This window comes from Hemicordylus capensis, chromosome 15 (genome assembly GCF_027244095.1).
Source record: "Hemicordylus capensis ecotype Gifberg chromosome 15, rHemCap1.1.pri, whole genome shotgun sequence".
Taxonomy (NCBI): domain Eukaryota; kingdom Metazoa; phylum Chordata; class Lepidosauria; order Squamata; family Cordylidae; genus Hemicordylus; species Hemicordylus capensis.
Window position 1 is genome coordinate 19,866,905 of NC_069671.1, and position 25,690 is coordinate 19,892,594.

General features: G+C 54.7%; 1 protein-coding gene across 5 annotated transcripts in view; it reads right to left on the reverse strand.

The window, feature by feature from the left end:
- Positions 1 to 1,242: 1,242 nt before the first annotated feature.
- LOC128337906 (mevalonate kinase-like) overlaps positions 1,243 to 25,690 on the reverse strand; it is a 185,308-nt gene continuing 160,860 nt past the window's right edge. For all 5 annotated transcript variants that reach the window (XM_053279568.1, XM_053279572.1, XM_053279573.1 and 2 more), the window contains one exon: positions 1,243 to 4,553. In XM_053279568.1, coding sequence (XP_053135543.1) covers positions 3,277 to 4,553 — 1,277 coding nt within the window. In that variant the 3' untranslated portion in view covers positions 1,243 to 3,276. The remainder of the gene's footprint in view (positions 4,554 to 25,690) is intronic.

Here is a 25,690-nt window from a genome sequence, read left to right on the forward strand (position 1 = left end):
ACTCTCCGAGTTGTTGGTCGGAAATCCAAGCACAAGTGCCTTATACACAACTCCCGACAAATCCATCTGAAACACGACAGAGCCATCTGTCTACAAGCAGCTATGCTCAGCCAGCACGTGCATTGCTGGCTCCTCGGAATCTTCCTTTCGAGAAGTCCCATCCAGGGCTCCAGGGCGTGCTGACATGTTTTCAAATGTCCGCTCGGTTCATTTTAGATCCTGCTCAGGTTGAATCAGGAAGGCCCCACTTTGAACACACATGGTGTGCACACACTGCCCGCAACAAAACTCATTCTGCACAGAGGTGGAAAAAATAGGAGAGAACACTGGTCTCATCCTCAAATAGGAAGTGTGGGATAGAAAACATTAAAAATAAAATAAAATAAAATAAAAACGCAGTCTCCCACCCAAATGCAAACCAAGGCAAGCCCTGCTTAGCCAAGGGGACCCTTAATGCTCACTCCTGCAAGACCGACACCCCCACCCTGCCAGGTCCGCCGGGCTTCCCCAAGATGCAACCGCAGTTGCTTCTGCAGCGGGGCAGCCAAGACGGGCTCCATGCCTCCCCCTTTACTGCCAAGCCAGGCAAGCGGGTGTGTGGTGGTGGTGGTGGTGGTGGGGACCCATCAGAACCCCCCTGAGCTCGGCAGTCTCTCTCCTCTGCTTCCACCCTGAGGATCCTGCTCCGAGAGGGAAAGATGCGAAATCGTGTTCCATCGGGCAGGGCTGCGTGGGAATTCCCCCATCACTCGGTCTGGAGCTTTCAGCTTTCAGCCAGACGTGTGAAAAACGATTCCCTGCTCGTTTGGACTTCTGGGTGGCCCCGAGGCCCCCCCGATCCCTGCCAGGGTGACGGACCCCTGGGCACCCCCAGCAGCCGCTCAGCGAAGAGCAGGAACAGGAGACCTTTCCGACCCGCCCAGCGCCAGAGACTCCAGAGAACGGCGCCAGTCCCCTCCCGACGACACCCACCTGAGGACATCGGGCTCCCTGACTCCGTTTGCAGCCCCGGGACGCCACGGCAGGGCCCAGAGCCTGGCACCGGCTCCAAGGGAGCGCGGGGGGCTTCCCCAAAACCCCAATGCCAGGCACAGAGCGGCCAGGGGGCTGGGCCCGCCTTGAAGGGAGGGGCCAACCGCGCTCCCACCCCGGGGGCAATGGGGCTGCTCTTCCCAGGGCGGGCCACCCACCCCAAGGGCAGGCAGAGAGAGCAGGCACACAAGCAGACGCCAGAACCAGACAGCCAGTGAAATCCCAGGTTTAATTGTGTTTTTGGAGGGAGGGGGTTGGGAGAGAAGAGGGTAGAGAAAAAAGAAAGACAACATCCAGACACACCGTTTGCTGTTTTTTTCTCTTTTTTTTCTATCTTTTGTTTTCTCTCATTTTTAAAACAATATAGTGCAGAGTGCACTTCTCACAGTAGAATATAATGGTCGCTTTTTTTTCCATATAAAAAACACATTCTCAGAGATTCGTAAATGCACTTAGTGCTGGAACAGGTGGTTAAGGACACGGTACCTCCAGATTCTGAGCACAATCACTTGGAGGCGAGGGGGGGGCAGCGCTCCTTTTCTATTCTTCCTTTAAACAGTGGGGAGAAACGGGGGGGAGGGGGAGCCTGTGTCATTGCTGCAGTGCAGACCCCTCCCATAAAATCTATTAAACATGTAATAATAGACCATATTATCTGTCGAATGATAGAGCAGCAGGAATACACTTTGCATCTGCTGCTGTTTTTTGTTTGTTGTTTTAAGAGCAAATAAAAAGAATGCAAATGTTATATCTAGGGGGGGGGGACAAACTCTGGATGCATTAAATGGGATTCTGGGTTCCTCATCTGCCTCCAGAACAGAACAGAGATACAACCGACATTAAAATGCATTATTGTCTGAAAATCCATAACGTCCCTGCAACTCGATCCAGGTGGATGGAAAGAAGGCAGAGATGCGGTTGGGTTGATGGGCCCAGCAAAGGAGCACTTCCTGGGCTCATCTCCCGGCCTTGGAAGGAGGACCCCCCCCCCCCGCAAACGCTGGCTCCTGTTTCAAAATGCAAGCCCATTTGCATTTAGGCTCAGCCGCCTTCTACCAACCACAAACAGAAAGGGGGGGGGGAATCAACAAGAAAAACAGACAGCCGCCAGTCAAACGGATGGCAATTTGGTTTTTAATTTCTCTGCAACAAAACCCGGAAGAGGCTTCTAGAGGTCACGGTGTGCCTCCTTCCCTCCCCGCCGCCCCCCCCCCCCCGGAATTTTGCCTCTGCCCTCTCAAACCGCGCACCCACCGTGCAAGCAAAACGAAGAACAACTCCGAGGGGGACGCAGGAGCCTTCTCTCCACCCAGCACAGCTCCCTAGCTTCCTCCATGAATGCATGCTGGCCTCTCAGACGCACACACAGGCAATGAAACACTGCCATTTAAAATAAAATAACAATAACAACAACAACAACAATAATAATATAATATTATTATAATAGTAATAATAATAATAATAAAATAATGCAAGATTTTTAATTAAAAACAAAACGACAACCTAGGAGTAGGCCAACGCAGGGAAAGGGGTTGGGAGATCCATTGTGCAGCAGCCAAATGCAGAAATGTACAGTAGGTTCAACTAAAAACTAAAAAGTCACTTCAAGTTTTCAAGTGTTTGCTTCTTCCTTAAATAGCCTCCGGACCGCTCCGCCCCTCTCCCAATTACTAGCTTTAATCAGTGCAAGCTGCAGAGACGCCAGCGGGAAAGCGGGCAGGCGCCCACTCCGCTCAGCCACCTGGACGCGCAGGAGCCCGGCTGGGGGGCAACTCCCCCCCCTCCCCACCATGATGCCTTTTGAGGACTCCCACTCGAACTCAGCACAGGAGAGAAACTCCGTTCTGGAAGAGGGATCGGGGCCCTCACACATGCAAATCCAACTGGTAACAGACACACGCGCACCCGCCCACCCACCCTCGCACTCGCACACGCGGAGGGAAGCCTTCTCTCCCTGGATTAGCAGCAACATTGGATAGCATCTCCCTGTTCACATTCTTAGAAATAAAAACAACTTCTGCGCAATATAGACAAGCGCCTCCCTCCACCCTGGGGCCACCTAAGTTCTAAGATCCCAGCGTCTCTCGGACGAGGCCGTCTCTTTTGCGCCGCCGGCCCTCTTCCCCGGCGTGGTCGCGCGCCCCCCCCCCCGGAGGGGCTGGGGGGCGAGGGGGGGCGGGAGGCGGGGGCCAGCCGCAGCAGCCGTGAGGTGCCCTGCAGTTCCGCTTGCGGCGCCAGAGGCTCTTATCTGTAGACGGGGAGGCGGATGTGGGCGTGCTGGTGGTCCAGGAGGCGCGGCACCGAGACGGTCTCGTAGCCTTTGCCCAGCATCTGCTCCTTGATGCAGGGCGGGTGGATGTCGTTGATGAGATACTCCAGCGACTGGAGGCTGCTGCTGAGGATGGAGGCGTTGCACAGGGTCTTGCTGGGCAGGCTGGGCAGCCCGTCCGAGGGGTGCTGCACGCCCAGCTCGCGGTGCCCGGTGGCCAGCTCCTGGGGGTTGTAGCAGTCGCTGTTGGGGGTGACCAGGATGCTGTTCCAGGGGGGAGCAAAGTACTGGCCCACCGAGAAGTTCCCGTGCATGCCCACGCAGTTCAAGGGCGACGAGCTCACCTTGTCGGCGGGGCCCGTCATGGGGTAGGCCCGCAAGAGGCCCGCGCACATTTCCGGCGACTTGCTGACCGCGCCCCCGCCGCCGCTGCCCGCGCTGTACATCCGCAGCTGCTGCTGCTGCTGCTTCTGCTGCCACAGCAGGTAGTCCATGCTGTCGGGGTAGAGGCCCGGCTTGGGGCCCACCAGCCCCCCGCTCGGATTGGAGCTGGCCACCAGCTCGGCCCCCTTGCGGCAGTCGGGCAGCATGGCCCCCGCGTAGGCCACCGTGGCGCCCACCGCTGCCATGGACGCAAAGCCGTTGGCCGCCCCGTGCTTGGCCGGGCTGGGGTTCGTGACCACCACCCCCTGGCACACCGGCTGGCCCGCCTGCTGCGCCTGGCATTGCTGGTTGATCTGGAAAATAATGTTCTGGATCGAGGGCAGGTTGGACGGCGGCAGCGCCAGGCTCCGGCCGGCGTGGGGGATCACCGAGGCAGCCACCGTGACGTTGGGCGGCACCGGGGCCTCCATCGGCTTCTGGCTGCCGTGGTAGCTCAGCTGGCTGGCACAGGCAGGGCCGGGGACTAAAGTGCTCGCCACTGGGTACGGCGCGCTGGCCACGTGGGCGGGGGACATCTTAGTCCGCTTGCCCTCGGCGCTCTTCACCACCCCCTTGCTGGAGGAGGCCTTGACAATGGCCAGGAGGCCCTGGTAGCCACCGGCGTGCACAGGGTAGGGGCTGTACCGCTGCTGCCCTGTGGTGTCGTACCCGTTCACCGTCCGGTTAAGGTGCTTGTGCTGGGGGACCCTGATGTTGGTGGGGAAGATCTTGATGGTGAGCGGCTGGTTCGCCACCTTCTGTGCGTAGGCATCCAGCTCGGCCGGGCTGGGGTACCGCGGGGAATGCGTGGGGGGAGCCACGGCTTCACCTAGAAGACACAAAGAAAGCAGCGGGTTAGGGCCGGACCGTCTCCTGCCTGAAGCAGAGTTCTGTGGGAGTCAGGCAGCAGCCCATGAGCCACTCTTCCCAGTGCAGTCAGCTGAGCGCCTGAGTCATCCAGAGAACTATTTCAGGTTCCATGTGTCTAACAAATATTTTAGTATTTGTGGTAAGGTGACAAGCAAAATGTGAGTCAATAGCCATGGCTGAGTCACAGCGGCTGCTTTAGACGGCACACATGTTTAAACGTAAGACTGGAAGACACAGATGCGATTTGGTCTGGAGGTTTTAAGCACCATGTGTTGTAATGCATGCAAATCATCTCTAGAGGTCACCACAGAGCTGTCTGCACAGCTCACAGTGCTATAACATAGGAACACAGGAAGCTGCCATATACTGAGTCAGACCATAGGTCCATCTAGCTCAGTCTTGTCTACACAGACTGGCAGCGGCTTCTCCAAGGTTGCAGGCAGGAATCTCTCTCAGCCTTGTCTTGGAGATGCTGCCCGGGAGGGAACTATGTTGATAAAACATAGATGCTCTTCCCAGAGCTGCTCCATCCCTTGAGGGGAATAACTTACAGTGCTCACATGTTGTCTCCCATTCAAATGCAATCAGGGCAGACCCTGCTTAGCTAAGGGGACAAGTCATGCTTGCAACCCACAAGACCATCATTTACCATCAGGAGAGCCAAACCTATCCAGGTATATACGAATATTTATATACCACTTTTCAACCAAAACTCCCAAAGCGGTTTACACAAATAGCTAGCTAGTAGGTTCTCTGTCCCTCAAAGGACTCCCAATCTAAAAAAGAAATAAGAGAGACACCAGCAACAGCCACTAGAGCAGGCCTGCTCAACTTAGGCCCCCCAGCTGTTTTTGGACTACAACTCCCATAATTCTCAGCCACAGCAGCCAATAGCCAGGGATTATGGGAATTGTAGGCCAACATCTGCAGGAGGGCCGAAGTTGAGCAGGCCTGCACTAGAGGGATGCTGTGCTGGGGATGGATAGGGCCAGTTGCTCTCCCCCTGCTAAATCAAGACAATCGCCACTCTGAAAGGTTCCTCTCTGCTCAGTTAACAGGAGTTCGGTGGTTAGCCCCTGGGCCATCTGACTCAGTGGGGTCTACCCTGACCGGCAGCAGCACGCCAAGGTTCCAGACAGAAGTCGTTCCCAGCCCGAGTTGAAGATGCTGCCTGGGACTGAACAGGGGATAATCCACAGGCAGGGTGCTTCCAAAGCTGGGTCCCCCCGCATTTCCCTATCCTGATCCCAAACCGTAAGCCAAAAGGCCGGCTTGCTGGAGCAGACAAAGCAACTCTTGGAGCCTTTCAAAATGGAAGTTCCATTCGGCTGTCTTGGGTAATCGACATGGGGGAGACTCCTCCTCCAACCGCCATGCCTTTAATCCTGATCATACCTCCTTATTGAATCCTGGCAGCGATAAGGTCCTAAGGACCAGCATGGCAACCCTTTCTGGCTTAAAAGGCTGTTCCTGAAAGTGGCCCAAATAAACTCTGTATGGAGAATGGAAACATCTCTTTACCCAACGGGGGAAACTCCCTCGGAGATTGGATTTAAACTACATTATACAAGCAATTTCATGGGTGCTTTACGTCCCTACGAGAGCCTTGCTGGGGGGGGGGTGGGAAGCAGGGAGAGAATTCCATTTACCAGCTATAAATCAGCACTTCTTATAATGAGCACAAAAAATGTCACTTTTATGCAATTTTACAGATGAACAAAACTGGCGAAATTAACTGTGGTAACCTACTGTAGTCAGCAAAAGGCAACGCCAAGGAGAGAAAGTGGGGGAAGAGAGAAATTATATGTATTTTGCGGCTCTCCAACCCCGTTCTTGAGCAAGTTTCTGCTATTTCTGGTGTGAAAACTCATTTGTCGTTCCCATTATACTTTCATTTGGAGTTTATCTTGAGTATCCAATGAGCCACCAACTGTGAAAATGATTAAATCTACAAAATCTATCTAATAGATGGAATAAATTAGGTGTTTGAAAAAGGCTTCCGCCAAAAGCAGGGCGGGGGGGAGGAAAGAAAGCAGAGATGGTACCAATGAGCCATTTAAAAACAAAATACAAACCCTTTCCTGAAGTTTAGGAACATAGGAAGCTGCCAAGTTTTAGCGAGTCAGACCCTTGGTCTGCCTAGCTCAGCACTGCCCACACTGACTGGCAGCGGCTCTCCCAGGCTGCAGGCAGGAGTCTCTCCCAGGCCTACCTGGAGATGCTGCCAGGGAGGGAACCAGGGACCACCCCTGAAGGGAATATCTTACAGTGCTCACATGTAGTCTTCTATGCAAATGCAAACCAAGGTGGACCCTGCTTAGCACAGGAGACCACTCATGCTCTCTACCGCAAGACCAGCTCTCCTCTAAGTGTAGGGAGCTGGGATGAGGGTGGCATGTGCAGATGCGTTTGCATCTCCGACCCTCAGCCAGGCTGAGCGGTGCATGCTGCACAATCCCTCGCGCGAGCAGGAAAAGCTGGGGGCATGGTCCTGGCCACAGCCTTCAGCATCCCACCATATTGGCTGGATTCTTTTCTAAAGCAAGTTTAGGGCTGGTGCACGTTACAACCATTTAGAAGAACGAACCTTTCCATTAAAAGATCTGCCCATTTCATGTGTTCCAACGAATTTCCAACCGTTTCGTGAAAAGGGGCGCACATTTCTCTGCTTAATCAAATGCTTATAAATTGCTCCAAGTGGACACCTTTTTCTGAGCATTTCATGAAACTAATCCAATCGCTCTCCAGAATACGGTCAGAAAAGGCCATCCCCTTGATATCATTTGTCTTTCATTAAGTGGAGAAACATGGACTCCTTTTCATGAAATGGTGAGAAGTTCTGTTCAATCAGTGAGGGGAAGGTGTCCTTACAGCACATGATTTCAGTCCACGAATGGTCAAGTTTTCCCCCACGAAAAGGTTCGTTCCACTACACGGTTGTGACAGGTGCTTCCCAGAACCGGGCTGAGAAGCCCAGCACACTGGAAAGGACTGAACTGCACATCCTGGGGCTTGGAAGGTCGAAGAAGTGTGGAAGATTCTGCATTTTAAAATCCGCAAACAGACCCTCACTAGATTTGAGTGGGCAGAAATGAGATGGTGGCATATTTGTCCAAACGGCAAAAGCTCCACAGGGGCTGAATGCTGGCCTTGAAGAATATTCTGACTTCAGCTACCAGAGACAAATCTGCACTCTACTCTTACTGAAATAATGCAGTTATATTTCTGCCAACGGCTACAAAGAGGAAACCTTGACCCTCTTATGGAGAGAAAAGAGGGCTTTTAACAGGGAGGGGCGGACACAAGAGCAGGAACCACCCCCCCCCCGGTCCCACTCTCTTCCTTTCTTGCTTTCTGTCTCCTTTCTCATCTCTCCCAGTGGCTACATTAAATCCAGCTCAAAGGACCGGATTTTAATTGACTCGTTAATAACAATGTCTATTTAAGACACCTGTAAAAAGCCCATAACATTAACGTAATGGGAAAATGGCCGGTGAACCCATCCGCCTTGCTTTTCAAACGTGTGCCGCAGAGGGTTTTAATGGAAGCCGGTGATTAATGGCCAAGGGAGGCCGTTGCTCAAGTGAAACAGGACGGCACAAACACACACTCTGCACGCACCCTGGTGCTACATCTCGCCGTCCCAAGGGGAAGCTTGCTACTGCTACTGCCCTGACCCCAAAATGGGGAAATGCTTTTCATTTGGCGAGCCCAAACTCCGCTCATTCTGGGCTCACGTGGTGATGAAGCCAGGGAGGAGAGCTGGTCTGGTGGTCGCCAGCAGGACTGGACCCCTTAGCTAAGCAGGGTCTGCCCTGGTTGCATTTGAATGGGAGACTTGATGTGTGAGCACTGGAAGACATGGAGCCGCTCTGGGAAGAGCATCTGCAGGTTCCAGGTTTCCTCACTGGCAGCATCTCCAAGATTGGTCTAACTGACAGCAACTGGCCACACTAACTACAAACGAAGCCTCCATATTCAGAGGCAGTATATCTCTGGACACCAAATGCAGAGGGCAAACAGGAGACACCGGTAGCCGTCACACTTTGCTTGTTTCCCAGAGGCTGCTGGGGGAATAGGGGAGGGGGGCTTTCAACTGCTTAGGACCAGGCTGTCCCACCTGGGCCCTCCAGCCGTTTTTGGACTGCAACACTCATCATCCACAGCCAGAGCTGCCAACAGTCAGGATTTATTATTAATTTATTATTATCTTGTTCACACAGTCAGACAGGTGTTACTGACTGGTTTGTTTTATCCAGACATCGAGTCCTTCCCAAGGACCTGGAATGCCAGAATTTTATTGTCAATTGTTACAGTTATCATCACAGAATATAGGCTGTTCCCATAAAAGCTGCTTTTTGTAATTGGCTGATGGTGATTTCTGTGGCCCCGATGGTGTTGAGGTGCTCTTCAAGGTCTTTTGGAACTGCACCCAAGGCGCCAATGACCACTGGGATGATTTGGGTCTTTTTCTGCCACAGCCTTTCCATTTCAATTTATTATTTTACATTTATATCCTGCTCTTCCTCCAAGGAGCCCAGAGTGGTGTACTACATACTTAGGTTTCTCCTCACAACAACCCTGTGAAGTAGGTTAGGCTGAAAGAGAAGTGACTGGCCCAGAGTCAGCCAGCAAGTCTCACGGCTGAATGGGGATCTGAACTCGGGTCTCCCCGGTCCTAGTCCAGCACTCTACCCACTACACCACGCTGTCTCACACTTTATGGGAGTTGCAGGCCAACATTTGCAGATGGGGCACACTTGGGCAGTCCTGGTTTAAATATAGGGGATGGGGCTGCAGCCCAGTGTAAGAGATCTGCATGCTTGCATGCTGACGGTCCCAGGTTCGATCGGCGACAGCCACGGCTGGAAGAGAACCCTGCCGGAAACCTTGGAGAGCTGCTGCCAGTCAGTGTAGACAACACTGAGCTAGATGGACCAAGGGTCTGACTCAGTATATGGCAGCTTCCTATGTTCCTCTGCCATGAAAAACCAGACATATCTAGTAAGATTTGCAAAAACCAAAGACCGCCCAACTGATACATTCCTGCAGACCCACTTCTTCCCCCAACCCAAGAAAGTGTCAGTAGGAATATATCACTTCAGCTGCATTTTTTGCAGTTTCAGCAAGGGGTGTGGTTTCCCAAGGCCCCTCCAAGAGATTTTACCATTAGCACTTTCTTGTCTTGGTGTCCTTTTCGTGCCGTGTGTGTCTGCATAAATGGCAAACGGTCTCCGAGTGCAGGGGGCAACTTTTTTTTCTTTTCTAGATGGAGGATTTGCTAGGGGAGATGCGTGGGGTGCAATCCAGGTTCCTTGAGGCACTCTCGAGGTCCTCCGGCTCTTCCTTAAGGGGTAAGGCAGTTCACGTGGCCAACTTTAGGATAAGAGAAGCCTCCTGCCCTGATTCAGGAAATCTGCGCTCTCCTGATTTTCAATCATGGGCCAGTTAGAAACGAGAGTAATGCCGGGGAAACTGTTCGTGAGCTAAGCACCAGCTGGGCAGGGTGGTTTTCCTTCCTACCTCGTTCCAAAGCTGGGGAGGGAATCGGGTCGGGGTGTGCTGGTCCGACCCAGTGGGGGCTTCGCTCAGCTCAAGCTGTGGGCTTGCTTTTATCTAGCAAATAACCAAAACTCAAGAGCAGGAAGAGACCTTGACCTCAGGCCGGGGGCTTTCTCCTACCCGAAGGCCGATTGTAAGAACTGCCTGGGTCTCTTCCCTCTTGGGCCTGCTTGGCTGCTGGACACAGAACAGACTTGAGGAATGCGGGCCGGATTCAGCATTCTCCGGAGCGAGCAGAACCCCGGATCCTGTGCACCTTTGGAGGGGGCGTGTGGCTGCAGAGGCTGTGGGGGCGAGGAGGGCTCAGCACGGCCTGCGTCCTGGCCCAGTTACATGGATTACAGCCACGTCAGACGCTGGCGAGATAAATATAGCTCAGAACATCCACAGCCACTTCATCCTTGGCTGTCAATACCTTGTCAATAGTCTGGCCCCAAAGCCCGGCTAAGCCTGCGGCCGGTCGCTCCGGAAGAGGAGAGCCGTGCCCGGACGCAGGTCGCTCTGCAAAAGGGGAGAGGAAGGGCGAGCCACCCCCACCCACGCCCAAGGAGAAGAGCACCAGGGACAGGATGAGGCCCTGGGGCTGCAGAGCAAACACAAGAGGGGCCCAATTCCTGGCCAGATGAACCAGGCCAGCACCTCCATCCCAGGAAAAAGCGCCAGGGAAGGGGAGCCCACCCCACAACCCTGGCTTCCAACAGGCTGCTCTTGAAGCACGCCAGCTAACATGACTACAACTCCCATCACTGCAAGCTGCACTGCAACAGGGGGCAGGTGATGGGAGCAATAGAGCAACAACAGCCAGGGAGCCTGAGGTTGTCCCCCGCACCCTCCCCCGGTCATTGTAGCTGTCACTCTGCAGGCAGGACCCAACTCGCTCTTGGGCTGGAGTCAAGCAAGATGGGCCAGGAAAACAATAAAGTTGGGGCTACGGGTACAAAGAGAGGCCAAAGCTGGGGGCTGCTAGAAGCAAGTTATCCATCTCCCCACCCCAACAGTAGCCCCTCCAAGGCACGAGCACATGCGCACAGACACGGTTTTTGACGGGCGCCCCGTTAATTTCAAATCCGCTCAGGCCCCACCCTGGATGCAGGTGTGCGCGCGCCACAATGCATGGTGATCAGAGAGTGTTTAGTGCCACTGTGAATGCATCCGCCCCTGGTCCTGCTAAAGCCAGCCGTGGACTGTCACCTTCTGGTCACTCCGGGAGAGTCGTGAAGCCCCAGCAGCAGCAGCAGCAGCCGCCGCCGGGAGGGGCGAGGCCAGCAAGGAGCAGGGCGCTGTCCGCGGTGCTGAAGACTCGCCTCCCGACGCTCTTCTCACACACTTCCAGAAACTTGTTTGCTTGAAACAAAAAGGCAGCCCAGAGGCACCCGCCGGGGGCTGGACCCCTGACCGCTCGCTGTGCTTTTTGGACCCTTGGGCGAGGGCAGTGACACTCTGCACATGCTCAGGGTGCAACACTCCAGGCAGCAGGAGCCCTGGGCACCTTTCTGCCACCCCCATTCTCGAGAGCCGGGGCGAAAAGAAAGGCTGTGGGGGCCCAGCAGCCAGGGAGCGACTGGGACTCCCAGATCTGGCCCACACGGCTGGCCTGCTGGCCAAGACCCCTGGGGGCAGACACGTCCGGCAGCCGCCCCGCTCCCTCCTTCCCCACAGCCGCCGCCGCCGGGAGGCCATGACAAGGAGCCACATCTGCATTCCCCTTCATGCTGGCACTGCTGTCCTTGGAGGTGGTGGCATTGCAAATACTCAATTAACATGACACTAATTAGCATGACACTCTTGGAATCCCTAATGCAAAGAGCTCCAGGCGGCAAGAGGGATGGTGGCTCCTGTGGGGAGGATGTTCGGGGCGTGCAGGGCAGGCTCCCCCCGAAAGTCATCTGCTGTTCTGGTAGCTCCAGGTCTTCACACTCACCTCAATTTGGGGGGATGACTACAACTGAAGGAAGCACGGGGGGGGGGTGCGGCTGGGGGAGTCAGTCATGTGACTTGCCTCGGGGGGGGGGGACCGCAGACGACTGTTTCCCCTTGCCCTATTATAGTTACGCCCCTGCACTTTGCCTAACTGAAGGTGCTTTTTTCTAGAGCTGTGGGGCGATGCAGGAGGGCTCATTCCCTCTGCCTGGACAATGCAACGTTATTCAATTCCTGTCCAGGTTTCCTGATCCCCACCGAGTTCAACTGCAGCCTCGGTGAAATCTCAGAAGCCACAGACAGACATGGCCAAATATTGCCCACGACGGTACAAGGAAGCCTTCCCATCCCCAAAGCACGGGAATGTAAACCACTTAAACCAGGGCGGCACAACTTTGGGCCTCCCCAGCTGTTGCTGGACTACAACTCCCATAATCCTGGACTACTGGCAACTGTGGCTGGGGATGATGGGAGTTGTAGTCCAACAACAGCTGGGGAGGGGACCAAAGCTGTGCCACCCTGGTTTAAACGAAAGCTGAGATATCCAGGAGACTCCACGCTGCCCCCAGCAGAGCCCCTTTCCTGCACGCCTGTGGAACAGTGGCCGAGATGTCGCTCCGGCTTCCGTACTTCTGGAGCCTGACCTACGGAGGCGGCCGCAAGCCCAGCGCAGGGGCCAGCAGCGCACCGCAGATCAAGGAGGCCACTCACGGATCAAGGAGGAAGAGGGCGTCAGGGCCTGGACGCCACGAGGGCTGCACATGACAAGTTGAAAATTCCATGTGTTGTCACCTCTCACCGCGACGCAGCGAACCCCCGCCAGGAAAATTACAGAGCCGCCAATTTCCGAGAGGGCTCCTGGTGTGCCTCTGCGCTCGGCTGGCAAGCGCCTTCCCCTCTCTGCAGTAATTACTGCTTTCTAACGGGCCGTAATTACTCTCCCCAATCACCCTGTCACCCATCATGCCAAGACAGCCCTGGCTTCACGCTCCCACCGGCCTGGCCTCTCTCTCACCCCGTCCGCCACGCAACCCGAGCCGCCAGGGCACGGCCCCGAAGGCCCTTCCGTGGCCCGAGCGCCAGGTGCCACTCGCGGTGGACGGGGCCGGCGGCGGCCCTGGCAGAGAACCGAGCCAAGCGAAGGCGGCTCTCACAAAAGGCATCCTCAGGCCCAACGAGGCTCCCCACAAGCTTCCCTCCTTGGGGACATTTCCCAGTTCTCTGGCCTGAGCGGGGCAGGACTCCGCAAATCCTGTTTGTAAGAGGAAAGACGCCTCTTGACACTTTTGTCAAGAAGAGTGAAGTTGCAACCCACCCTGCAGGGGAAAAAAAAAAAATCACACACATCAAAATGACCCTGCACAGGTAATTCTTCACATGATGCAGAATTAACACACAGAACTAGAGTTGCCATAGTCTGGCTTTCCAAATCTGGGAGCCTAATTTGCATATTATGTAAATTGGCTGGAAAATAATGTTTGAGCATAAAAGTGACTGCACGTTTTGCTCTGTAACTCTGCTTCTGCAAGGGCTGGAGCTTAGCATTTTTTAAAAAACGAAAGCTGGAATCTGAGAGAATCTGGGTGGGCTAAGCAAGCTGGGTGAGATGCTTAAAATCCAGGTGAAACCCAGGATTTCGGGGGACAAGGCAACTCTACACAGAACCCATGGTCACAAGCACGTCAACCCCTTTGAATGGGGATCAAATGAATTCCCAGACTGACTGACCATCCTACACCTTGTAGCATGGAGTTCTGCAAGTTAATTCCACAGTGCATGTAAATATACCCTTCCCGCACCTACTGCCCTGTCAACGTCACTGGAGGATTCCAATTCCTAGCATAAGGAAGGAGGAGAAAAGCTCTGTCTCTGCTCTCTCCACACCACGCAGTTTTATAAATCTTTATCCTGCTGCCCCAAGATGCCTTTTTTCTAAACTAAAAAAAACAAGCACACTCTTTAGATTTTCTTGCAGGGAAGAAACATATGCTGCACCACATTTTCTGGCAACCTCCAGCGATAATCGCCACTCGCCGGATGACATGGCACCTGCTCACTGGTCCTCTGTCTCCAGCCCCCCATCCTGCTTTTCACTGGGGGGGGGGAGAAGCCACCGCCAAACAAGAATCCTGTCGTCCCACGACCTGCTCCCATTTCCCAGCTTTGCATTCAATAACCGCTAAATAATTGAATCATCTCAGCTGCTGAAGATTTGCTCTGAATTTTATTGCAATTTTAAATTGTTTTGTTTCTTCAGTATTTTATTACTGTAAATGGAAAACCACATCGCCAGCAGTAATAATCCGGCGGCTTTTTATATTACTCTGAGCTCTTGCTTGGAGCCTCGATTGGAGGGAGCAGGAGAGGGAGAAGCCGGGGCAAGAAACCATTAGGCGGCTGCAGAGGCTTATGAGATTACGCCTGCAGCGAGACAACTTTTTTACTCCCACAAATTGGCCAACAGGCTGCCTCGGAGGCAGATTGAGGCCTCGGTTGCAATAGGAAATAAATCTTGGGACTTGATGGGGGGGGGGGAAGAGAGGCACTGGGGTGGGTGAGCCAGCAAAAAACACACACACACACACACACACACACACACAGAGATCTAATTTGGTAAATCCACCCTTTAAAAAAACATGCAACAGAGAGGGCCAGGGATTTTAAGCTAATTTAAAAATGAACTGGATGTGGAAAGGTTAACAGAGAAAGAATGTATATTTTTTAAAAAGCCCATTTCTGGGATAATTCGAAGATGCCGGCTCTAACATTTGAGTCTAAACAGTTTAGGGCCAGGGTCTCCTGAGACACCTGGAGTGGCTCTCTTCCACGTTCCACACCCTTCGGAAGTCTGACTGGTAGTGACATGTGAGAGGGTGTTTCCCATCATGTGGAACTCCCTACCACAGGAGGCAAGATCAGCAGCCTCTCCCCTATGTACCGCTGGCCCCTAAAGACCCGCTTGTTTAGGCAGGCGTTTTTGTCCTGGTGTCACTCTTACGTCAGGTAGTGCCTGCAGTTACTCCATTTGCTTCCATGATGATCTTATTATACTATCTTGATTTTTCAAGAATCATATCCCGCTTTCCCCCTCCCACAATGGGATTGCCCAGAGCGTTGAGCAAATAAAGACTATGCTTCTGTTGTTCTAAAGCCCTGGACAGGTCTCCTCGGCCCTTCCCGCTCGCAACGCTCAGCCACAGAATGCTGACAAGGGATGAGCAAACATTCCGTGACATCACTGCAGCCAGAGGCGAATGGCGGTCGCTCCAGGCCACCACCAGACTGCAGCCCACTGTATGGATCAGATCAAGAAAGTGGCAGGGGTGGGGGGAGACGCACCCGGCCGTGGACTCAACAGAAACATCCTTATTAACCAGAGAGAAGGAGGCAGAAACAAGACCACTAATTGGGAAGCCGCCGAGGCCTGTGTGAGGCAGCGACTGGCCGGCCCACAACAGTTACCAATTAAAGCACCCTGGGCGGGGAAACCAGTTCCGGTGAGATTCAGGCACACAATAGCCCCACGTAGAGGCCCAGGCGTCTAATTAACCCCGGCTTTAAACTACACTCCTTAAAATGTGCCCCAAAGCAGCTACAAAGCAGAGGACGAGGCAGCGTTAACCGCAGAGCCCCTTCGGCTGCGAGCCGTCCAGGGGGAGAGAGGAGCGAAGGCGAGGCAAGGAGGAGGGAAGGGGGTGTCCAGGCCCCTGCGGCCGTCACGGGGCTGCCTGCACGGCTCAGCTGCTGGCCTGCCGGCTCCTGAGGTGCTCGGTGACCGACAGCCGGCCCCTGCCCACTTTAAGGCGGGTGGCGGAACCAAGGCGGCGTCTGCCAATTTAGTCGGACGGCAGCCACCAACTCCACAGCTCTGAGGCAGGCGCCACCGTGGCGGGCTGGGTCGTGCACATCGCCACTGGGACGGGAGGCCCCCAGAAAGGCCGTTTCTCAACAGACCCGCTGCCCAAAGGTGGGGAAAGGGAAGGGATCTCAGACAGACCCTGTTAAAAGCGCAGCCAGTGCCCCGTTGGTCCCTGGAGCAGGAGGGTATGAATTAAAAGCCCCCCCACATCCCCCGTCGTCTTGAGGAACCTGAATCTCCACGGAGGAGCAGAGCCCGGCTGACGGGAGCGCCGTCCCCAACGCAAGGCCCTTCACAGCTCCACGTAAACAGGCTGCCGGCGTGCCACGAGATACCGCCGACCTGGGCACCAGCTGACATTGTCAGGACGCGTTAAGTCTCTCTGTGGAGAGCAGAGTGTGCCCAACGCAACAACGGAGGGCAGGAAAGGAAGGATTCCTGCGCATCCGCTGCAGGGGAGAGAGAGCAGGAAAGAGGAGGAGGAAAACTCCCCACAGCCAGACCGGGGGCTTCATGCAGGGGGGTCTCAAACCTGGATCCACAGACTGCCACTCCAATGATCCCCAGCAGAAGGGCGGCCCGGCCTCCTCCCACTGGCAGCCCCCTGCGTGACGCCCGTGTGTGCTTGACGTCACGCGTAAAGGAAGGTGGACCGAGATCCAGGGCAGGCTCCCCTGAGCCCATTTCCAGCCAGTGTTTGCTGGCGGGCTGAATTTATTTCCCTCTTGTGTCCTCCAGCGAGGGAGAGAAAGGGAAATAAATGGAGACGCTGGCTGGAGACGCAGTCAGGAGGACTGGGGCAGGCCCTCCAGCGATCGGGCCAGGCCCTCCGTGCTTATGGTGGAGGGCAGCGGTGGCCCTTTTCAGTGGTGGCCCAAGTTCTGTGAACCCGACTGGGGCAAGGGAGGCTCTGCCCCTGACCCCCAGCCACAATGGCCAAGGAGGGCGGTCTGGGGCCACACAGGGGAGAACAGAAGCAAGCTGCAAAAGGGAGGAGTCAGGGGCAAGGCAGGAGAAGAGAGGCTGGAGAGGCAGGAAAACCAGCTGGAGGCGGCCCTGGAACAGCGGCGTGGTGTCCCCTGCCAGAGGGATTCCCAGAATCCTTTGGCCGTTGCTGCTGCTGGCGATGGGAATGGTAGGCAACAACATCTGGGAATCCCCATCATGGGGGGCTCCGGCAGTCAGTGGGCAAACCGAGATCCCTGGTGGCACCAGTCAGGACTTGGGATGTTGGGCAGCATGAGGCAAAAATCCCTCTCAGGTCACCCAGACTGGCTGGCTAAGGCCTGGGCTTCCAGGTCCAAAACCATCTGGGAGACCCCCCTCAACTGGCACTCTGAAAGAGTGGCAGAAGAGGGGTGTTCTGGGAAGAGCAGAAGGTCCCAAGTTCCCTCCCTGGCAGCATCTCCGAGATAGGCCTGTGAGAGATTCCTGCCAGCAACCTCGGAGGAGACGCTGCCAGTCTGTGAAGACAATCCTGACCTAGATAGACCAAGGGTCTGACTCAGTAGATGGCAGCTGCCTATGTTCCTATGTCAATAAGGCTGGAGCCTGATTCAGTAAAAGCAGCTTCCTGTCCTCCTAGGTAAGCCCACGGCCGAGGCAGGACTTTATTTTATTTATTTATTCAATGTCTATACCGCCCTTCCCGGATTTGAACCCAGACCTCCCAAGAGGCAGCCTGAGGCACCCACTAGACCACACGGCTCTGGAGAGGGGCGACGGGGAAGAACAGCGACCGGAAGCCAGACCTCAGAAGTGGGCTTTGCAGAAGAGCTGGCAACGCGCGGGGCCGGACCTGCCCCGATGCCTGAGCCAACTTCTGCCACCAGCACAAAAGGAGCCCCCGTGTGAGGGCGGGGGGGGGGAGGCAAGCAGGCGGCGGCAGCTGTCAGAACGCCAGGCAAGCCTGCACAGAGGGCGGCGGTAAACGAAGCCGAAGGGCCCTGCAGCTTGCCCGAGGCTCTCCCCGGCCTCTCTGTTCTGTCATTTAAGCAACATCCTCCTTGAATGATTGCAAATTAATATTTGATTCACTGGAAGCAAGGCGCTTTTCTCGCGCCGACAGGCCCCGCCGGTCAGGCACAGCTGTGCGGCATCTCCGGAGAAGCGCGGCGTCCCGCCATGCACACAAGAGGGTGCCCGAGTCGGGCTGGATTTGCGAGGACGCTGTGGAGCTGGGAAAGGTGCAGAGGAGGGCAAGCCAAACCGCCAGGGGGCCTTTCCAAAGGCCACAGAGTCGGGATCTTTTTTAGTTTAGAAAGGCGGCGGCGGCGGCTAAGAGGGGGGCATGACAGAGGTGCATACAATTCTGCATGGTCTGGATCAAGTGGAGAGAGAGAAGGTGTTTCCCCCCTTTCCCCAGAATATTAGAGTCCGGAGTCATCCGCTGAAGTGAAGGGCTGGGAGATTCCGGCCCTCCCCAGGGCATCTTCTGGCCTTCCTGCCTCCTCGGCCCCCACACTCATCACCACTTTCCGCCGGCCAGAGCTGAGCTCTAGCACGGAAAGAGCCTCCACAGCCGTGTCCCTGGTTATGCGCAACGCCCAGCCTGCGCCATCAGGGCTGCACACAGTTTGCCCGGCCTGCTCTGCTCCGAGGCAAACTGGCTCCAGCTGCCTATAAAACCCTGGGAGGTGGCCGGGGCTCCCTGGGGGCGAGACCCATTTTAAATTCCAGGCACTCAACTTCCACCTTGAGCTAATTGCCGGGGGCAAGGGAGGACGGCAGGAGGGGAGGGACCATAAAATGTTTTACAGCCGGGAATATAGGCTTATAAACCGGGGAGGCAAATGAGGTCAGGCACTTTGCCGAACAGCCCCGTAAAAATCCCAAGTCTCTTTTTACAAGCTCCAAGGCCTCCCTTTTGCCTGTGGGTCTGGGCCCAGGGAGCTCCTGAGACGGGGGGGTGGGTGGGTGGAGAAAGCCCATTCCTATTGCAAAGACCAGCATTCCTATTGCCAGAGCAATAGGAATGATCAGACCGACCCTATCGAGCTCAGGATTGCCCACACACGTGGGACCACCGCTCCCCTTACATGGCCTGACTATTGGCCACTGGGGCTGAGGAGGGCCGAGGTGCTGCCTGGTCAACACTGACTGGCAGCGGCTCTTTGCAGTCACGGGCAGGCGCCTCTCCCAGCCCTCCCTGGAGATGCTGCCAGCCACCAAACCGCGCACTTTCTGCTTGCAAGTGTACAGAGGCTCCAGCCCCATCCACTAATAGGGGGGCACGTTGGGCAGTGCTCACACATGGCATCTCCCATCCAAATACAAACCACAGTGCACCCTGCTTAGCAAAGGGGACCATCCATGCTCGCCACCACAAGACCGGCTCTCCTCCCTGCGTGGTCTGGCTTGGCTTAAAGCTGCTCCATGGGTTCCATATATGCACAGGCAGACAAGAGGGGAATGAATTCAGTGTGCCAGGGAGATGGGAAGAGCAAGCCCACCATGCTGAAAAAGCATCCACTCGCTGGCTGGCTGGCTGGCTGGGGAATCTAACCATGCTCTAAAAGCCGTGGCATTTACCGGGAGAGACAGCATCTGAAGCAGGAACACCAAAGTCCTTTTGTTCCTTGGCAGAAGCTGGTAAATAAACAGCTCCTGTTATCTCCTCTTTCAGAGAAGCACCTGCAAGGGGGTGGGTGGGGGAGACCCCAGCAGCGCAGCCATGCGCTTGACGCGCTGGGAGGAAGCAGGGAGAAGCAGCAAGCACCTTGCAGAAGGCCTGGGACTGACACCTCAATCGGCACCCCCATGGCTGAGGCAGGCCACCCAAAGCGCCCCCCCCCCGGTCCTCCAAGGGACTCTGAAACAAAACCAGCACTGGGGTTATCTGCAGGCACTTGCTTTGTGCCTAAGAGTCGGGTTTGCATCGTGGGAGTCGGATACTGGCTGCACTCTGCAAAATTGGTCCCAAAGAGCTTCTTGGACGCTGACGGCGGCGAACATCCTGCCGCAGCCTGCTGCCTGAAGCAACCAACTCATCTCGCCTCATGGAAGGGCCGCCCCGACTTGCACCTTGGGGGGTGGAGATAGCGCCGTGCTTGCACCACACTGGAACTGACTAGACGGTTGACCCTCGCCAACTGCGGGTTTGCCAACCAGGGATTTGAGGATCCGCGACTGGCAAACTGTCACCCCCCTCGTCAACCGTGACTTGAGTATTTGTGGTTGGTACCATCTTTTAAACAAGTTTGCAGTTTTTTCAACCAATTTCCAGGGTCAGGGGGTCAATCTGAGGGTCAGGGGGCAATTTGGGGGGGTTCAGGGAGGTCAGAGGACCTTTTCCGTGTGTGTGTGATCTTTTTGTGTGGATTTTAGGCACTCCGGCACTTGTGATTCCTTTAACCCCCTGTTTGCAATGTAATCCTATGCCTCGCCAACCGCAAATTCACCAACCGCGAGGGTTTCCAGGAACAGAACCCTCACAGTTGGCAAGGGACAACTGCATCTTGTTTGTAATGGGTAGAGAGACGCTGGGAGTGCGCACAGGCTCACCCACACACCCCACTTCATTTAATCTAGATTTCTAAATTTGCACATTTAATCAATGTTGCAAGAAGCTTCTCTTGCGTCCAGGAACATGGTGTGCCCCCGCCCTGGAGAGGGCACTCCCAGCATGGAAAAACAGGGCACCCAAGAGCAGCGCTCGCCACGGCTCTTCCGCGCACACCCCGGACATGGCTGCCCTGGGACATGTGTGGCCAGCAGCTCCGGCTTGTGCACAGCCAGCCGAGTTCAACATTCCCAAGGCCCTCGACTCAACAGTGGCGGCAACAACAAAACCCACCTCAAAAGCCTGAAGCCTCGGCTTGAGTGCTCCAGACAAGGGGCTGAAAAGCTTTGGCGGATAAGCTGCCAAAATCCTTTCAGGGAGCACAAAGGGACGTTGTGCCTGGAATGGGGATCTGCAAGGAGGTTGCCGAACACTCTTATCAGCGCCCCCGCCTAGGCATGCTCCTTTTCTTCTCCCCCCAACTTTGCATCCAGTGGGGCACAAGAGGCCTCTCTCATCCGCCCAGCCGCCTCAAAGCCAAGAATGGACTCCGGTATCAGCCGCCATCAAAGGGCGGACAGGAGAGAAAGAAGAGAAGGGACCAAACGACATTATCTACTCATGGTGGTGGCCGGGGTCGGGAGAACAGGTGGGAAAGAAATTCAACATCCGCAAGGACGTAGGGAGGAGAAGTCAAAGGACATGGGGGGGGGGGGAGAAAGAGAAGTCACTGCCACGCAGGTGGGAGATGCCGAATGAGGGCAACCCAACGACCCCTGCCAACGGTGCCCGGAGGTGCCTTTTCAAGAGGCAATTCCCTTCTGTTTAGCGGGGGGAGCAAGCGGCCCTATCCAGTCCCAGCAGAGCAGCTCATCAGCAGCTGGTGTTGCTGCCTGCCTTGCCTTTCTTTTAGTTTGGGGGCCCTTTGGGGGCAGGGCCCCACCGCAGTTGTTTATTATTTTCTCTTGTGCGTTACATAAAAATCCACAGCCATTTTGAGACTGTGAGCCCTTTGGGGACAGGGAGCCATCTGATTTCCTTCTTTCTTTCCTATGTAACTTTGAGAACTTGGTTGAAAAGCGGTATATAAATATTAGTAGTAATAGCACGGTAGTCTGAGTTTGGAAGCAGCAGAGAAAACGAAAGATTGTATGCAGGGGAGGCAGGGTGGAAATTGGGCTGTGCAGTCAGAGGAAGGTTGGCATTTAAAAAATGTTTTCAAACATTTTCATTTGCCCAAGCAATACCATAAGCAATGGAACTTTCCTTCCGTCAAAGAAGCCACAATTGTATAAAAGTCACCTATGAGACCTGGAAGGTCAGGAGACAGATTAGGGGTGTGTGTGTGTGTATTTTTTTTCATATTAGAACCTGCATTTTAATCTCTTTACCTTAACATGTTCTGTGCCATCAAAGCTGCATCTCACGGGAGAGCATGGGCATCTGCAGGACATTTTCCCAGAGGGGGGCAGTGCAAAGTCAGCAATCCAATACCCCCCTCCCTGGGAGTATGCCCCATTGAATTCAATGGGAACTGCCCCCTCTTACCCCCACCCCCAGACGTCCAATGCACTTAGCAAGGCCCTACTCAGTAGGGGATGATTTGTTAACTCAAAAACAAAAGCAACCCCAGCTTGACAAGAGAGGAAGATGATTTCCTCCTGCTCACAAATGGTGGCCTCTGCTGCCACCCTGGCACTTTTAAAGAGCTGCACAGCAGGCAGGAATCCAACAGGAGAAGCACTGACTCATCATCACAAAGGCTGGAAGAAGTGGTTGCAAAGGTCACTTGCTTGGGTGCCTTTTGAAAGCGTTGAACCGATTTGTGGGAGCGAGGATCCATGCACTGTTATTTTTATATATCGTTTTTCAACAGAAAGCTTCTCCCACACAGCTGACAAAGAAAAAACATCGTAGAAGCAGGAACCCCGTTGTGTGTCACCTGGTTGAGGAGATTTCTTGCAAAACAAGAACAAAAAGCTTGATTAGACCCGAGTCAACCCGGCACCTGTTGTGCTCTTACGCAAGCGTGCAGAATCAAGTTCACTGAGCACAGACTTGTTTGGGCTCTGAACTGCCCAGAGGCTGAGGATACTCTGCCAATTTAGCACACAGTTAGTGGACAGGTTCCGGGCCCAGGTTCTCGCCTTAACGTTACATCCGAAGAACTGGGTGTCACACAGACAGCTATCTAGTCAGGGCTGACTACAACTCCCATCATTCCCAGGCACAGTGGCCAATAGTGAGGGAAATGGGGGTTGTAGGTCAACATCTGCAAGAGGGTCAAAGCTGTAAATGCACAAGAGGTCCAACAGAAGAGTCCAGCCTACAATGGTGGGCCTCAAACTTTACAGCTTCCTGCCATAAATCGGGTCCCATGTATAATTACCCTTCCCAAAGCAGCAAATTCTCAGCACCCTGTTCCAGCCGGAACCTCTGTCAAGGCAGGGCTCGGGATGCTGTTCGGAGTCCCGGGAAGGATGCAGACCTCAGGCAGTTCCCAAAGCAGCACAGTCAAGTGAAGGGATCAGAACTCTGGAGAGCTCCAAGCAGGCAAGAGAGAGCTGCTGCCACAGAGCAGATGTTGTTCTGGCCAAGGTGTGGCCTGCCCCTTCCCGGAGAAGGCTCCGGGGCTTAAAGAGGCCGTGCCCAGTTTTGTATACACCAACTCTGGTAGCTCTGAAGGATCTCTGCTGTGACTGGCAGGTCTTCGAGACCCTCCTCTGAGTCAGACAAAGATAGGGATGTATCGTGGGTCGTGGCAAGGGTGTTGGATAGTGGCTTCCTCCTCAGTTCCTCTGGTGCAATGGGTCTCAGAAGCGTGGGCTCACCTGAGGGCTGGGTCTCAGGATCCCCCCCACCCTGTCTTATCGCTTGCTGTCCACCCTGCCCTCAGTTTAGAGGATCCAGGTCATGCCCTGCAACAGGGATTCCCAGATGTTGTTGACTGCAACTCCCAGCATCCTAAGTCAAAGGCCACAGCAACTGGGGATGCTGGGAGTTGTAGTCAACAACATCTGGGGATGCCTGTTATAGGGAACAGTGTTGTATTCTGAGCAGGAAGGAACCCAGGGGTCAAGGGCTAAAGATTACAGGGTGAGACACCAAGGCCTGAAATTGGACCACATCCCAGCATCGCTTGAGCATGAGACCCCTTCAAGCGGCACTTTCAATTAGAATCTTCCAAGCAGCCCATGTAGGAGGCTCTCCAAGTCGGAGCAGAATATCGATCTGGGGCAATTACGGAGGTACAGGCTTCTCGCGTACACAGAACTGGCAGCTGAAGTTGTAGTTGATGATGATGAAGTAGGAGGAAGAGGAGGAGGAAGAGGAAGAGGAGGAGGAGGAAGAGCAGCAGACGCATGCGGAAAGTGACATTTAATTAAAACATAAGCCATGGCGACACAGCTGCAGAGAGGTGGGAGAGCAGTCAGCGCTGCTGAGAAGAGGGCGGCGGCTGATTTATAATTTAAATAAAGCTCCACGCTCTGCGTGTGCAGCAAAGGGGGAAATGGGGAAAGAAAACGAACAGAACCCAGCCGGCTGCAGATAACGAGGAGGGATGGCTGCAGTCCAGAGGTGGCTTCTTCTGGCAGTTCACCTTGCCTGTTGGGGCGGGGCGGGGGGACGGCCAGAGGGAAGGACAGACTGAGTGGGTCTGCGCTCTCTCGCTAAGCTAAACCCAAGAGAAAACTGCAGGCAGGATTAGAACTCGGTAACACCGAAAACCCAATTACAGCCAGTTTTTAAGAGCCTCTTTTAAAGGGAGGGGTCCTAAGTTCTTTCTCAAACTAATCAAGGCAGGAGCCTGGCGAAGCCGCTCTGGGAGGCCACGGCCCACCCCCCATCCGGCCCTTCGTCCTAAACCCCCTTCCCAGTCCTCAGCTCTCCCCTCTGGAAGGCCTCAGCCCCAGCCAAACCAGCAGCTCCTGCAGGAGCCGGCTTCTTGCTCGCTTCATGAGCCAACCCACAGCCCAGGGGTTGCGCAGACTGCCCCGCTGAGGCTTCGGCTCAACTCCACCCACTGGAGCCCGGAGCAAGAAGATGGCCTTAGGCTCCTGCATGCAAAAGCAGGGCAGGCCAAGGACAAGACGAAGAAGCAAAAGGGTACTGTTCAAGACGGGGAGCAGAGGGGTCTGGAGAACCCTGAGGGTCCAAAGCAAGCTTGGCAGCAGTGGTGGCAAGAGGAGGAGGAGGAGGAGGAGGAGGAAGGGAAGACTCCGAAATGTCAGCATTTCACGCAGCTCCCAACACCGGCGGTGGGGGGGGGGGAAGTATTAGCAGGCTCACCTCCGATGCGAAATTAATACATAAATTAATCAGCAGCACCACAAGGATAATGGGATTTGGCCACGGTGGCAGGCCAGGCTGCCGCCACCCTGCAAGCTGGGCTCGTTTAATGTCGACGGCAGCAATGCCAGCGGACAAGAAATAGGGCCCATAAAGATAATTACAGAGATACTCAGGAGCAAATTAAGTAATCAGAGGTGCTTCTAAATCGTGTCTCGTTTAAAGGCAGGGCAATCTTTTCCGATTACCTATGCGGCGTTCGGAGGAGACGGAAGCCAGCCCGGCTTCCTCCCCTCGCGCACAGCCCTTAATGCAGGAGCAGCCAACTGGAGCCTCTGCATCGGTTGGACTGCAACTCCCACCATCCCCAGCTGCAACTGCGGGAGATGATGGAAGTTGTAGTCCAACCAATGCAGAGCCGCAGATTGGCCACCTCTGCATCAATGCCACGCGGATCAAGGCCCTCTGCCTCCTTCAGACAACACAGCCTTAACGGAGCACGGCACGTCTCTTCGCTTCTCCTTCCCGGCTCATAACAAGGTTAATAAACAAGGAAAGGGGGAAATGACAGCCAAAGGGAGACGGCCACCTGAAATTTAATTTGAAATAGCAGCCGGCAAAGCGGGGGCAGGAGAGAGGGAGGCTCCTCTCCCTCCTAATGAGCAGAAGCTGATAATCAGCTAAAACTCCAATTAGGAGGACCAAACGAGCAGGGTTAAAGCCGGCACAGGGCAGGCAGATGGAATGGTCCAGCCTGACTGACCCCTGAAAATGAGTGCTTTTTAAAGAAGCATTATCTAAAATGTGGATGCAAGCACACACGAAAAGCACAGACAAGCAAGCTGTCTCAGGAGAAGCATTCCCCCTTCAATTGTGCACCAGAAGGAATGCTTCTAAGATGGCATCCGATGTGAGGCACGTACGAAACGTGTGCTTATTTCGCTCTAAAAATGACTGGTTCAGC